The 16,131-nt window shown below is 44.9% G+C and overlaps 1 protein-coding gene across 2 annotated transcripts in view; it reads right to left on the minus strand.

Moving 5' to 3' along the window:
• GALNT17 (polypeptide N-acetylgalactosaminyltransferase 17) overlaps positions 1–16,131 on the minus strand; it is a 446,740-nt gene that overhangs the window by 14,272 nt on the left and 416,337 nt on the right. For both annotated transcript variants that reach the window (XM_045875477.2, XM_054507624.1), the window contains one exon: positions 13,965–14,060. In XM_045875477.2, the coding sequence (XP_045731433.2) occupies positions 13,965–14,060 (96 nt within the window). The remainder of the gene's footprint in view (positions 1–13,964; positions 14,061–16,131) is intronic.

The following is a 16,131-nucleotide window of genomic DNA, read 5'->3' on the forward strand; positions in this document are numbered from 1 at the left end:
CAGGGCACTTGCTCTTTTTATCTTCCCACTAGAGAGACTAAATTTTCTTCTCTTGATTCCAGAAGTCAACACTGCGGGCACAGTGGCATCTCCCTCATTTTGTGGACCTGTCCAATTAGATTGGTTCCTGTCAGGCTGCCCATCTCCACCATCCCACCTGAGCCCACAAGCATATCCTGAAGCTTGTGCTGGCCTGTGTCCAGCCTGGACTCAGCCCACGGCCACCACATGGATCCAGTCAAAGCATCCAGTGCCTTCCCTGCCAGCAGCTAGCACCCCACTTGTGCATTCTTCATTCGACATCAAACATTCATTGCTTGCCCACCATGTGGCACAGCCTCCTCGATCAGAGAGAGCACTTGCCTGAGATTCCCTGGAAGAACACTCTTCCCTGGAATTTAGGGCCTTCAGCATTGCAAGCTGAGCTAGGTGAGCTAGAAACTGTGGTTCTCAAGAGGGTAACCCCAAGGCTGGCAGGTCAGTCGATCTCTGTTTGAGATGAATTCAGAGATTTCTCTCTGAAAAAAGAAACAAAGTCTAAATTTCTGCTCCTATTTACCATAATTTGGCCTGGGGAAAATTCAGTGTTGGTACAGTTATGCGCAAATGAAGATGGTAGAAAATCTACTTTCTGAGCATTAATCCTCAGTGTTCTTTAGACTTTCCACTAATATTTTAGAAATATAAGTAACTCCTTTCTGTTTAGTCTTCACTCCCCTTCACTCTGCCCTAAGTGTGCTTAACTCAGACCCTTCTCTGCCTCCCCACCTGGTCTCACCTTCCCTCAAAGTCAAGCTTCTGGAGAGTTCTCGCCACCATGTCTGCACCTCCTCACCTCCGTTTCTCCCCTGCATCCACTCCCATCTGGCTTCCTCTCCATGCTCCATGGAGAATCCTCTCGCCCACGTTTGGTATTGTATCTAACACGCAATGTAGTCTCGCTTGCTGGACCTCTGGGCAGCACCACTGATGGCAGAGCCACACTAGGGTCTGTCCTAGAATCACTGTTCTCTCCCTTGGCCAAAGCCCCATCTGCCTCTGCCACTCTGTCCTCAGCACCTGGTTGGAATGTTCGGCTGCCTGGAGGACATCACTGTGGGGATTCCCAAGGCCCATCCCTTGCCCCGAACTCACAATGCCCCAAACAGAACTCATATCAACTTCTCTCCAAAACCTTTGTCTCCAATCTCAGCAATGGTGCCACTATCTACCCCTGGTTTAGCCAGGGACTTGAGTATCACTTCCATCTCTCTCATCGCTCCCATTGACCTCTCCACTAATAATTCCAGCCAACTAGCCCTCTTAAAACGTGTTTAAAAAACCCTTTCAATGTCAAAGCCATTTTAGACTTATAAAAAAGTTGCAAATACAGTACAGCGAGTTCCTGTATATGTGGTACCCAGCTTATCCTAAAGTTAATATCTTACTTACATAATCATAGTGTAATCACCAAATCTAGGGAATTAACATTGGTCCAATCCTATTAACAATCTAGAGACCTCACAGAAATTTTGTCACTTTTCAAACATGTTTTCTCTTCCAGGATTCCACACTGCATTCTGTTGTCATGTCTCCTTACTTAATCTCTCCTATCTGGGACAGTCTTCCCTTGTTTTTAATGACCTTGACACTTTTGAAGAGTACTGGGCAATTATTTTGTAGAATGCGCCTCAATTCGGGTTTGTTTGATGCTTCCTCATGATGAAGATTGAAGGTATATTTGTACATTTTAAGGAAGAAAAACCACAGGGATGATGCCGTGCCCTTCCTGGGGCAGCAGATCAGGGGAGCATGATGTTTCATCACTGGTGATGATAACCTTGAACACTTGGTTAAGGCAGTGTCTTTTGGGCTTCTCAACCATGAAGTTACTATTTTCCCTTGATAAAGGGAGATAACTTGGAAACTACGAAAATATCTTACTTTTGATCATTAATTTTAGCACCCATTGCTAGTTCAGGACTTCAGCAAGTATTACTGGCATGACCACCTAGGGGAGATTTTCATTTCCCACATGCCTTCTACATTTACTAAGTGGAATTCTACTGAAAAAATAGTGGTCCCCCTCTCTCCATTTATTTATTTATGTCAGTATGGACTCATGGATTTTAAAAAAAAATTATGTGACAATCTAATATTCTCACTGTTTATTTTGTTGCTCAAATAGTTCCAGATTTGGACATTTGGAACTTCTTCAGGGTGGTTCCTGTGTTCTATTGAGAAGACAACAGAATAAGAATAAAAACTTCCTTTTATTCTGACACCACAAGGTTTTCCAGGCTTAACCTCTATTTTTTCCTGCTCCATTGCTGGGATCATCCAAAATCTGGGTGCCAGAGATGTTCAGTGCTACTGGGTTTTATTTTATTTTATTTTTTTAAAGATTTTATTTATTTATTTGACAGAGAGAAACACAGCAAGAGAGAGAACACAAGCAGGGGGAGTGGGAGAGGGAGAAGCAGGCTTCCCGCAGAGCAGGGAGCCTGACGTGGGGCTCGATCCCAGGACCCTGGGATCATGACTTGAGCCGAAGGCAGACGCTTAAGGACTGAGCCACCCAGGTGCCCCATCAATGCTACTGGGTTTTATTGCTTCTAGGTTGTCTCAGAGCTAGGAAATATATGTATGTACACCAATCCATACACACATTTGTTCTTTCTATATTTTCTATAAGTTTATTTCTACATCTCTATTTATATATATATTATATATATGTTATATATATATATTTTTTATTTATACATATAAAATAAATTCATCCTGATCCCTCACATTGCAATCCAACATCCATTCATTCTAGCCATACCTCTTTCCTTATTTATAACCTCTTTCTCCAATAAGAGACCTGGTTCCCAATATCCACACTTTATATACTTACTTGTTCAATCCTAGTATATTCATACAGTAGTTTCAGAATTGTTAATCCAGACTGCTGTAGAAAACAAGCTTACTAGAACGTAGTATTTGCAATGTTTTTTTTTTTTTTTTCCCTAGAATCCAGTCAAAATTGTCCAAACTGTTTCAAAGTTACTTAGACTGGTGCTATTCTTCCCTGTCTATCAGTGTAGTTATATTTGTTTAGTTAGGTTACTATTATTTTTTTTTTACTGTTTGTATCCCATTGTGGGTCCTCTGATCTCCACATTCTAGTTGAATTTATTATTCTTTCTCAGACATTTGAAATATCACCATGGTTCTGAGAGTCAGAACTTGATATAAAGGTGCACCGAGAGACAAGTGTCACTCCCCTTTTATTCCTTTTATCTGCCCCCATTTCCACATTCCATCATCCCATTCTCATGCACCTCTAGTAGGTAACCAATCCCATTAGTTTCTGATTTATCCTTCCTGAATCTCTTGTGTAGATGAGCAGATACAGGTATTTATTTTTAAATGGCCATTTGTCTTAAATAAAGGTTAGCATACTATGCATCTTCTTTTGTACTTTGCCTTTTTCACCTAAAATTATGCGAAAATCACTCTGTATCAGTACATAGAGATTGCCCATGTTATTTTGTATAGCTACATGCTATCCACTGCTCATTCAACCACTCTCCTATCAATAGGCATTAAACTAGTTTCTAATATTTTGCAATTGTAAATAATGCTGTAATGCACACCATTTTCATATTGTTGGAAATCAGAGTAGACCTCTGGAAATGGATTGCTGGGTCAGAAAATAAGCATACTGTAGCTTTGTTAAGTATTGCCAAACTCCCCTCCAAAAAATGGTACCAATTTGCATTTCTACCAGCAATCTAGGAGATCGGCTATTTCTTCAGAACCTTGATAACAGAGTATATTGTCAAATTTTTTAATTTTTGCAAATATGATAGGTGAGGAAAATGGCTTCTCAGTGTTATTTTGCTTTGAATTTCCCCAATTATGAATGAGTTTGAACATTTTTCATATATTTAAAAGATATATATATACACACACACATATATGTTTTTTTGGTGGGGGGACAACTTGTTTGCTTGTGTCTTTTTCCTATTTTTCTATCAGATTTTTAGTCCTTTGTTCAATTTTTAAGCATCTTTTATAGAACAGGAAAATTATCCCTGGTGGCATATGTTATAAATCTTTTCTCCTTGGTTGTCAGGTGTCTTTGACTGTGTTTATGGTATTATATCACCATGAAAGTTTTAAAAAATTTTAATGTAGTCAAATACATCAATCTATTATTGTCTCTGGATTTTGAGTTTTAGTTAAAAGTCCTCCCCTAGATCAGAATTAGAGAGGAATTCATCCATTATTTTTCTAGTATGTGTACAGTTTCATATTTTACATTTAGATTCTTAATTCATTTGGAATTTAAGCTTGTGTACAGTGTCAAGTATGAGTCTAATTTTATCCCTAATCATATTTTAAATTTGTCTACTTTTTACTATCCCAATGGTCACTACTCAAGTTTAGGTGACTAACTTTTGACAAGATAATCATACCAGTGTTATAACTGAAGTTCTTGCCTCTAGCTTAAGACCCCTCTGATCCATTCCTCAAACCAATCCCAAGTGATTGCTTCCTAAATATAAATCAGACCGTACCCCAACCTTCTATTTTAAAAGGCTTTCAATATTTCAATGGCTTCCTATGGGGGCTGGCATAAAGCCCAAGCTCCTTAACATTCCTATAGAGCTGTACATTATTTGACTCCTGCCTATTGATCTGGCCTCACCTTTGGTCACTCCTCACCTCATGCTCTGTGTTCCAGCCTCTTTAGTCCTGGAGACTTAGTTTCCCCATCTTTAAAATGGGAACAATAGAAGGCCTCTCAGAAACAATGCAAGAAACAATGAAATTTTATCAACAAGATGTTGTGGAATTCCAGGGAGAAGATGTCTGAGATTCAGATATTTTGGTGTCTTGTAAAGGAGGAAATTAATCAAGAAATATAAGAATGAAGAACAGCATAAGACTTCAATATATTACATATTCTGAAATATGGTGTTTTGCCCATCAGGAAAACCATATCTGTATTTATTTTGTTGGGTTGGTCTGAAGATTAGATAAATTAGAAAAAAATGTGTCATAAATTGCATAATATTCATCAAGATGAAGCCTACAAAAATTAATTTGATAAGTAAAAAAAAAAATCAGTGGTTGGAGTCAACCAATCACCAGGCTATTTTATACAATAATATCTTAATTAACTATGAATTCCTAGATGGTAGGAGCCTCCATGTCCCATCTGTCTTTCCAAGTAACTTGCTTTCCAGGCAACATTTCCTTAAAGAACTGAACCAAGCTGGAAGACTAGCTGAATGACAGAAAGCTCATGTGTTCCAGAACCAGAAAACTGGTTCTATATCACTGGTCCAATCTTCCCCTTGCAAGTTCTATGAAGACTTGAGGTGCTCAAAGTGCCTGAACGTATTCAAGTTTTCACTGATCTTCATTATTGTTTTTTTTTTTTTTAATAGCCTCAGGAAGTAGAACCTTGTAGAAGTAGAACCTAACTGAATCTTTCTTGGAAAACTGAAGCCTTCCCAAGGTCCCGAAGTCAGCACCAGGGACATCATTTCTATATGATATGTGCCATGGACTTTGTCTAAGGACTTTGCATGGATTAGCTTGTTTAACTGACACAGTATCTCTATGAGGTATATACTATCATTATATTTACATTACAGAGAAGGGAACTGAAGTACAAGGAACTTGAGTGTTTGCCCAAGGTCACAGCTAGTAAACAAGGGAGCTGAGATGTGTTTCACTTATGAGTCAGCCACATACAAAAAGGTACCTCTTAGCATCATCACAGAAGAATTAACTCTGGTCCATGATGTATGTGAAGTGTCCTTTCCTGATTTCTAGTCTCACTAAGATGCAGGGACCAGAGACCTTCAGTTAGCCATGCATGGCTCTGGTTAGCTCCTGGCCCACTTTGGCGGTATATCAGGAGCTTCATCCCAACAGAGAATGCCATGAAAAAGTATCTGGAGTGCTAGGGTGGGACTTTGGCTGACCATATGTCTCTCCACCCCTCCCCTCCACTGCAGTTGACACTTCCTGTCCTGTGCATGGCCAAACCAACTATTTAAGTGTGGGATATGGAGCCCAAGCTGACGAGAACTCATGTCCTTGTGTACATAGCCTTCCTGCAAGGCTTCTTATGATTTGCCTTCAACCTTTGGCTGGTTGACATTTAAATTTCCATAAAGGGGCGCCAGATTCAGGCCCTGCAGGCAATTCACAGACATGAACCTAGTCTTTTGGGAGCAGGATCAGGCAGTCAAGAGGATTGATAGGAGTCCCTCGAAAGCAGGCCCCGTCACTGACCCTCAACCCCTGTCACTGCAGGAAGAATCTAGGAGGCCATGCAGTGCAGCATTCTCAGGAAAGGGGCTGGCATTGAAACCACATCACAGAGCAATTTGAGGAAGGCCTTCACACCTTTCTAGAACCAGCATCAGTGAATACATGGCAACCTTGGTGGTCCCCATGTGGGTGGAATTCCAGCAAGTTGTCTCAAACCCGGCACTTTGCACAACCCTTACTTTCTAAGCCAGGCAGGTGGTACAGTGAGAATGGTCTAGAACATTCTGCTACTGACATTTGGTCTTCCTCTGGCCTTCTCTGATGGGAACCCAGCCTTCTGAGGCCCAGACCAATGGCCAGAACTCCACTAGCCCTAAACTCTTTAGGATCTGCCCTTAATTCTGACTGGCCACATTCCAGACCCTCTCCATGTCAAACAAGCAACGTCTTTGCAAATAACCCCTCTACAGGCCCACTGTGCCAAAGAAACATGGAAACTCTCTGAACTAAATGGTCAGGGCGTGAGGCTATTAGTCTAGTGGCCTCCTCTTTCTCTGCTGCAGCTGTTAGCCCTGAGGCATTAAATACCTTTTCACCAGCAGGTTTCATCGTCCCCTCCCTGTCCTTCAGAAGCAGTGATGTTATTAATTCAGTGATTTGAAAACAACATAAGAAATTAAAATACTCCTTTGAAAAAAATAAAGGCTAGAAGCAAGCCTCAGAAATGATAATAGTTGTTTTAGGGTGGTGGGATTATGGATGATTTAAATTTTTTTTTCAAAGTCATCACAAAGCTGTTGCATCTTTAGTAGAAAAGGAAGAGATTAGCTAGCAGTGACTCGCTTTGAATTTAACAGCTCTGGGCAAAGTAGAGGTTCAGCTGATAAGGCGTCCACCATCCCACTGTTCAGTCTGAGTTCCTTATTCCAAACCCAACATTAACACAAAGTCTGCCTGGCTCGCTTTTTCTGTCTGGAGAAAACAATCCACCGAACTTCTAAGGAGACATGAAACTTTTAACTAAGAATCTCTACTGGAAAACAATTTATGACTATGATTCTGATTTTTTGGAGAGAATAGTCCATCACCCCATTCTGGCAAGAGAGCAATACAGTAATTCCTCCTTAACCTGGAGTCCTCCTTAAGCAAGATCAAGTACAAGTGCTTTTCATTCTGAATGCCACTTAGGAAATCGGGCATTCCTGTTCCCTGTGTGTGGACCACGAGACCTACTTGTCAGGGATAATTAGAAAGAGTGAACTGGGGATTGGAAATAAAACAGGGAAGCAGAGCAGATGGCAGAGGATGAGGCTCGGGTCCCCTGAAGGCTCCGGAAACTGTCAGGAAGTGGAAAGGTAGGAACCCTGCTCCTCGTGAAGGTCTGCAGAGAAGGTGGGCACCAGGGATGCTCACAAAGGCTAGCTGGAGGCAGGGCCCAGGAGGCAGGAACTAACAATCTGGAAATAATAAACTCAGAAGCATTTTGAGGATTTTGAGAGATGAGTCAGAGGAACAATAAAAAAAGGCGCTTAATATTCCTGCTATCTGCAACGAGACAAAATGAATTTATAAGTGTTGCACTGGAATGCAGGGGGAGGGTTTTAGAAACACTGCATGGGAGATGGGGGCTGGACGTGAGCAGTAAGAGCCTCCGTGGTGTCCCACTCCAGACGTGGCAAACAGCACCAGGGTTTTCCCTCCCGCTTCTCGTCCTCTCTCTTTGGTCTCTGTAGGTTTCCCTAATGTGAAAAGTACCTGCCCTCGCTCCTCCAACCCTATTCTCCCACAAGGTCTCAAGCTCCCCTGCTTTGACCTCATTCTGCTCTCCAGGAATTGAAAGGGATTCCTAGGTCTGCTTCTTACCCAGTAGGAGGCCGTCTCCAGAAAGCCATCTTTCCTTGGGCATTAACTCCAAAGTGCTCTCAACGGCTCCATCCCCTGACTTTGTTTGGAAGCCAAGAGGCTGCTGGGTGTCATCACCTCCTGCATTTTCTGAGTGCCTTCCACATGCTAATAGCTGTGGGAGCCCTGTCACTCCGGTGGGGCACCAGTGTTTTATTGGCACAATGCATCATCGTGACAAGGTGTTTGGATGATGTATCGCTGAAAAGATGAAGCCATCAAAGGATAAGTCCAAGATCAGATTAAATTTAATTACAGGATAAAAGAATTCTCATCTGTCATTCGGGTGATGAATTAACTGAAGCTAAGGAATAGGAGCTTCTCCGAAGAGAAGGGAGAGGAAGAGTGAAATGTATTGACAGAAGGACAAACAGAAGAGAGACCTTTGATATGTCCCTGGCGCCCAGCGAATCACATAGGTCCTCCTGGGGAGAGCCTGACACCCCTCTCCATGATACACACCTCCTAGAACGTCCCACCACAGCTAGGAACTGTTTCACACAGCACTCCTTGAATGTCCCAGGACCACCTGCTTGTGCTGACAAGGCATGGGTTGCTGAGAAGCTGTGGTCCTTGGCATGGGGAGGAACCCGCGTCAGAACTGTGGCTGGGTATGTGGTTCCGTGAACACTCCCAGTTAGGTTAGGCCTCAAATTTGGGGGCAGAGGGAGGGATCAACTACGAAGGGGTTCAAGGGAAGTTTGGAGGATGGCAGAACCTCTCTAGATCTTGATTTCAGTGGGGTTAACTTGACGGTGTGTGTTTGTTAAAACTTGCAAAACTCTATTAACAAGAATGAATTTACCTTAAAAATGAAAATAAAAACCCAATTATATAAAAGCTGAAATAGTATGATAACTTAAAAATAGAATTAGGTTGGGGGTGCCTGGGTGGCTCAGTCGGTTAAGCGTCTGCCTTTGGCTTGGGTCATGATCCTGGCGTCCTGGGATGGGGCCCCAAGTCAGGCTTCCTGCTCAGCGGGGAGTCTGCTTCTCCCTCTCCCCTCTGCTTATGCTCTCTCTCTCTCTCTCAAATAAATAAGTAAAATCTTAAAAAAAAAAAAAAAAAAGAATTAGGTTGGGAGAGTAGGCATAGTCTGGGGCAGATGCAGACACCTGACCACTACCTGTAAGTCTAACATGAAGCCTTGCCCCTAAGAGGTGCTCAATCGATGGTATTGATTGAAAAAGGAAAACACTCAGAGACAACAATGCAGATCCCCAGGCCCCGTCTTCAGGTAGGTCTGGGGTTGGACTCAGGGATCCGCCAGTACTTGTCATGCATGGCCGGGGGCTCACGGTTCTGGGGACCACACCCGAGATGCTGGGTGCCGAGCCCCGGCCCCGCATCCTGGCACCCAGGGCTCTCAACACTCGGACCCTACTGGCTGGCCTGAGCCACTTGCCTCTGCCAACTGTGTCACTGTCCCTCCAACACGCTGTTCCCTGCCACCCCCACGACCTCCACGCCTTCGCTCTTACGTCTTGCCTAGCGCTGTGTGCATGCTTGCTTCAAGTCCTTCCACCAGGCCTTGCTGTGGGCTAGCGAACATATGGGGGCTCCAGCGAGGGACATCCGCTCCCCACAATGCACCAGATGTCACAGCCCAGAATTCACGTCCAGGAGTCACGGGACTTTCGTTTAAAAAGTGTCATGGCACTACCTGCATCTCATTATCCGCACTGGGGGAGGGTCGCTACCCACCTGAGAGGATGGAACGCGTTACCAAAACCAGAACGCCACGGACCGCTCCAGCTCGGAGACCCGCCGGCCGCTCCCCCAGTGGGGTGGGGGAGCCTCGGCTCTCCTGAGACAAGACCCCCGTTCTAAATGAGCTCAAGCTGGCCGCAAGGGCTGTTGCCACATCTCTGACTTCCTATTTTTAAATAAAACTTAGGCTCTAAAAAGAAAAGGGTACGTGTCTCATCCAAATTAGTAACCAGGCAAGGGCAAGGCTGGTCACGGGCTTGCCGACAGACACTTGCGAGGGAGCGGGCTCAACGCGGGGCGAGGAACCGTTTCCATTTTGTTGACAAACACATGTCGCAAGACAGGAAATTACCCTCCTCGGTGCTTATTTTATCTCCGTTTAATTGCTGTTTGATAATAAATTACAACAGAGAGTCCATTAATTAAGCTAACAATGTCCGTGGAACACCAACTCCTTCTTCTGGGAGTTGCCTTGTTAAGGGGAGCTTTGATTCAGTCTCTGTTTGCCCACAGCACTTTCCGAAGCGGTTCACAAAGATGCCAAAGCACGTGACTGGGGTGGGGTGGGGGGGCTCACTCCTAGCGTGGAGGGAGTGGCTCTGGAAGGGGGGCGGGAAACCTTGATGAGCCAGGGTGGGGGGCAGCCTAGCAGCTGCAGAGAGGTACCAAGGGTGCCTTCTTAATTCAGAACATGTGGTAGAATAGAAAACAACATTAGACTTACTTAAAAAAAAAAAATCAGCTGATGGGAAACAACCAGGGCCCACTCCCAGAGTTGGGGGGGTATTCATCCCAGAGTTGGGGGGGAGCAGCGAGCCGCCTACTTTGGTTTGCCATTCCATCATCAACTAAATGGCAGGAGCATTCATCTGGAAAAGCTCTGCATGCAGGTGGACCCGCTGAAAGATGAATTCATTACTTCCCACCAAAGGCGCTGGTCGTCGGCTGTGTAAGCCACAGAGGAGGGAAGAGCCTGCGGGCTGGCTCCGGTGTGGACAGGGAGCTGACAGGTGGCCATCTGCAGGCTGGATCTGTTTAGCAGGTGACCGGTGCGACTCTGAGGCAGGGGACACCAGACCAGTGAAGGCTCTGGACAGAAGGGTGAGGAAGGTCAAGTTCACAGGGGTCTGTCCCGGAGCTGGGAGCATCACAAGGACATTAGTGGGCGTTCTGAGTGGCCGGGGCAAAAGGAAAGGGCAGAGGGCCCTGGGGGAGATGTCACGGGACCACAGAAGGCAGATGGAGCCACTTCAATGTGCTGGTCCTTAGATTCAGCTGAGAATATCCCAAGTGGCTTAGAAAACCTTCCCCGGAATCACCCAGGTAAAAAGCCACTGCTTGGAGCCATAAGGGGAAGCCCTCAGATGTCTGAGAGTCATTCTTTAGACCAGCTTTGTTCCCTTTCGCATTCCCAAGGTCAGCTTCACAGGCCAGGTTTTGATTATGAGGATATCTAAATGCGCTGGTGTCTACGACGCCACGGTTACTAAGGACTTAGTTCAAATGTTACCTATTCAGAGCACTGGACAGAGAAACCTGGGAGTTAAGTATAAGCCACTCCTCGTATCTCCCCGAACAATGATCACAGACCGTGTGCTGGAAAAGCTGGAAAGTCAGCAGGAGCCGAAGGCCAGGATGTCTCCTCAGCCTCCAACCCTCTCTGAACTCCTCCAGGAGTTCAAACTAAGCCCGATCTAAGCATATCATCCTCCCCATGGTTCTCTAGTGTCAAGTCCCAAACTTCCCAGGCCAGCATCCTGGCATCATCTGGGAACTTGCTGGAAATGCGAAATCTCAGCTCCCACCCCAGGCCCCCCGATTCAGAAGCTCTGGGCCTGGGGCCCAGAAGGTGGTGCTTTCACAAGCCTTCCAGGGGATTCGGCCACACACTGAAGTCAAGGACTAGTGCCTTGGAGCCTGACTGCCTTATCAGGCCTTGGGAGATCCACCTCTCCATCCCCTTCTGCCTTATCTCTTGGCCGGTCCTTCCCTCTTGCATTGGGCACCAGCCAAACTGGGCCACCTTCTGTCTCCCGACACTCCAGCTATCTTGCTCTTTCCACACTTACTATGCTGTAGATTTTCCTGCCTCTTTACTTGTCTCTTTCCTCAAGTGCAAACCATCTGAGAGCAGGGACTATATCTTATCCGTTGCCACATATACTCATGACCAGCGTCTGAAGCAAGTGATCAAGACAGAACTCGCTGAGTGAATGAATAAATGAATAAAGACACTCTGGGGGCACCTGGGTGGTTCAGTCAGTTAAGCGTCTGCTTTTGCCTCAGGTCATGATCCCAGGATCCTGGGATGGAGTCCTGAGTCGGGCTCCCTGCTCAGCGGGGAGCCTGCTTCTCACTCTCCTCCTTGCTCATGCTCTCTCTCACTCTCTCTCTCAAATAAATAAATAAAATCTTCAAAAAAAAAAAAAAAGACACTCCCTGGATTCTTTAGACCTTTAGACCCTTTAGTGCAAACGCCCCACTTCCCTGCAGAGACCCATCAGGAAGTGGAGCAGGTCTAGGCTTCCCCATCCTTCTGCTCCCCAAGGGCACTTTTGGCCAATTGTGGGTTGTAGGGTTCAGTAAATCATCTTGAAGTACATGGGTTGGGTTTGAATTTAAAGTGCTTTGGTCATGCTGGAGGGCCTGAATTCTAGTCTGCTTTGCTTACCAGCACTGGCCCCCCCGTGCCTCAGTTTCCCCATGCTGCGGGTCTACCTCCCAGAGGGGCTGCAGGGACCAAAGGAGCACAGGATTTGACCCCTTCCACAGTACCTATTATCCACCTTCAGAGGACCTGTCACACACTGAAGGGAGGCTGAGGGCCTGGACCCTCAGAACCACCTGCTGTGATAGCAGAGAATGCAATTCTCTTTCTAGGTATTGGCTTCGTGGGAAGCAAAAGTACCACAACCAAGAAAACCCACGAGCCTTTATGATGCACGTGTGTGTGTACTCGTGACCGATGAGTGTGGATTTGCCACTGAATGTGTGTGTTCACAGAACATGAGCAAGACCAAGGGTGCTTATGGGGCATTTTGTCCCGTGTCTTCCTCTTACAGATGAGCCAGCTGAAACCCAGAGAGAGAACTGGTAAGTCTGGATTAGGGTCACCTGTCTGGTGCTCCTCTGGGATTGAATTATAAAGGTTTTTCCCATCTGTAGCCGGCCTTTTATTACTATGAGTTGACATAAAAAAATGTTTTAAATTGGGGCGCCTGGGTGGCTCAGTTGGTTAAGCGACTGCCTTCGGCTCAGGTCATGATCCCGGAGTCCCTGGATCGAGTCCCGCATCAGGCTCCCTGCTCGGCGGGGAGTCTGCTTCTCCCTCTGACCCTCCCCCCTCTCATGTGCTCTCTCTCTCAAATAAATAAATAAAATCTTTAAAAAAAAATGTTTTAAATTTTTTATGAATGTCACATCTAATGACATTTTTGGATATGCGTCCTCCCAATCATAGAGACTTTCGGCTAAGGTCTTTATGCGCATGCACACACGCACACACCTTGGGTTAGCACGAAGTTGCCAAAGGAAATTCATTTACCAGGCTCGGTTTTTACTTTGTTGGTTGGTCGTTCTGCCCTTTTTGGGTTATCTTGTGCATTCTCCCGAGAGACCGGAGAACACGTGTGTTCTCTGAAATGTCACTGCAAGCACGCTCCTCCTACAGAGTCAGCCCTGGGCTCTTGTGCCAGCGCTTACAGACCCAGTCATAATTCCTACCCACCTGCTGGCGACCTTTCAGGATGAGCGTGTCGAGCATGTTCTCATGAGGAAATCGGCTATTTCTTCAGGCATATTTGATTATAACTGCAATGTATGCACAGGTACACTCGCCTATTTGCAAATGACTGCAATTTATTCACATTCTCTATTCAGTATGCAATGTGCCCATTGGTCCCCTTAATATCTGTGCCAATGCAAACACTCATGAATCTTTCCCCAAGTGTTATATGGAAACAACCAGAAAGCCCCCCACCTTCTTAACATTTCAGAACACGTAACAGCTACAAATAGGGGACAGCAGACGTCACTGCAAGTCCCATGAATCCCTGGTGCTTTTACTCCCCTCCTGGTCAGAGATGGGCTCCTACCTGGGGCCCCCAGCCATGGCACGGGTACAGTATTGCTGTGTGGTTCTCCAGTGGCCCCTGGTCCAAGCAGACGTCTTTCGCCTTGTTGTTTCGAAGCTGCGGAAATAGGCAAGATACCCCCATCAGAGCTCATGGGCTGGAACTTCTGCTACCCAACCCTTGTCCCACCATGCCTTGGCCCCAACTTCTCGATGCAAAGGCCACATGACCCTCCCCAATGTAAGGACCAAGGCTCAAATTTGTGAGGTGATCATTTTCGCAAGAAAGACCAAGTCCTTCAATGGATGGTGTGGGCACCAGCCCTCTGCCTGGGACACCTCCAGCCTCTACTTACACACAGCTACCCCATCCCCAGCACAAAAGAGGGGCTCACGGAATGTTTGGACATAGGTACACACTAGTTACCCACTGGTTATCCAAAGTGGGCCTCGACACCAACGTGGGTTTTAATCACCCCGGGAATCATAGGTCAGCTTCTGAAGTCATTACTGACACGGAGGCATCAAAAACAATAATCCGAAAAGCAAACGAAAACCTTGCCATCATGAAAAGCCTTGGTAACATTTATTTATATATTCCAAAAATACTTACTGACTGGCCTACACTGTGCCAGGCACCATCCTAAGTGTTTGGAATGCATCTGTGGAGGAATAGCCCAAAGTCCCCAAGACAAAACCCCTGAACCCAGCGAGGCACATCTCTTTGGGAACATGGAAGAATTTGTCTAACTGGAACCTCCAGGGGCTCTGTGATTCTGCTTTGGTGTCCATCACACCCACCATGCTGCAATCTCAACCAGTGGGAAAATGCCAATGCTGTTGGTATTATCCATATATACTCAGCCCTCTCCAGGTTCTGTTCACTATGGAAACTAAACTAATCAAGGATAAATCATGAAGAGAGGCGAGGGGCACTTTCCTTTGGTGTGCTCAAGTTTTGTCTAGGTTCCGACAACTGAGCAGAATTTTAATGCCTGTTTTTTTTAAAGATTATAAAAATAATACCATCTTACTGAGATACCTTGAAAAATGCAGAAGTAACAATTGTTCACAATCCTTTCCCACAATCAGTTAATTTTTCCCAATTTTGAGACAATTTAGTTTTGTTCACTTTTGACGGTAATGAGAAACTTTGCATGTAAAGCTTTGTTCCCATTTCAGGTTTTCTCAAGAAAATAATCTGAGAGGGGCACCTGGGTGGCTCAGTTGGTTAAGTGTCTGCCTTCGGTTCAGGTCATGATCCCGGGGTCCTGGGATGGAGCCCCACGTTGGGCTCCCTGCTCAACAGGGAGTCTGCCTCTCCCTCTCCCTCTAACCCTCCTCCCTGCTCTCGTTTGCTCTTTCTTTCTCTCTCAAATGAATAAATAAAAAAATCTTAAAAAAAAATCTGAGAACTGGGATTACAGTAGCAAAAAGTATGGATCCCTTAACGTTCTTAAAATACGCTGTCTGATTCCTTTCTGGAAACTTTGAACTAATTTCTATTCCCATCCATAAGATATGTAAATAACTTACTAGTCCTGAGTTTCACCATTTAAAAACATTGTGTTGGTCAAAGTACACAAACTTCCAAACCTAGATTTTGGGGAACCTAATGTACAGCATGGTGATTATAGCCAATATTACATACTCAAATTGCTAAGTGGATAGATCATCTTAAATGTTCTTACCACAAAAAAGAGATGGTAATTATGGGATGGAATGGAGGTGTTAGCTAACTCTATGGCAGTAATCACTCTGTAATATGGAACTGTATCAAACCAACACATTGAACACTTTAAGCTTATAAAACGTTATATGTCAATTATACCTCAATAAAGCTAGAGGAGAAAAAATAAAGAAAGCTGCTCGGAAGAAAAATTCTAAAGAAAGTGGTGGAGTACAGTTTTTTAACCCAAGTTTCCAAAAATTTGTGCAGAGGGCTAGAAGTGATGAATCAGACATGTTGCACAACGAGTCCCAAGCAAGTGATCTCCAAGGAACTGTAAAGCCACCTTAGGAGCCCCGCACCATATTTTAGCTCTTTCTTAGATGCTTTGAGGAAATGCTTTGTTAATGCTTTCAATGATGCAAAGGATAAATTACATGGAAAAATTCAAACAACTTTTGAGTCAAAAAGTAATTTTTGTGCAGAGGGGTAGAAGTGATGAATCAGACATGTTGCACAA

This window comes from Mirounga angustirostris, unplaced genomic scaffold (genome assembly GCF_029215605.1).
Source record: "Mirounga angustirostris isolate CCGP_5_RB_7025 unplaced genomic scaffold, mMirAng1.0.hap1 SCAF_5, whole genome shotgun sequence".
Lineage (NCBI taxonomy): Eukaryota > Metazoa > Chordata > Mammalia > Carnivora > Phocidae > Mirounga > Mirounga angustirostris.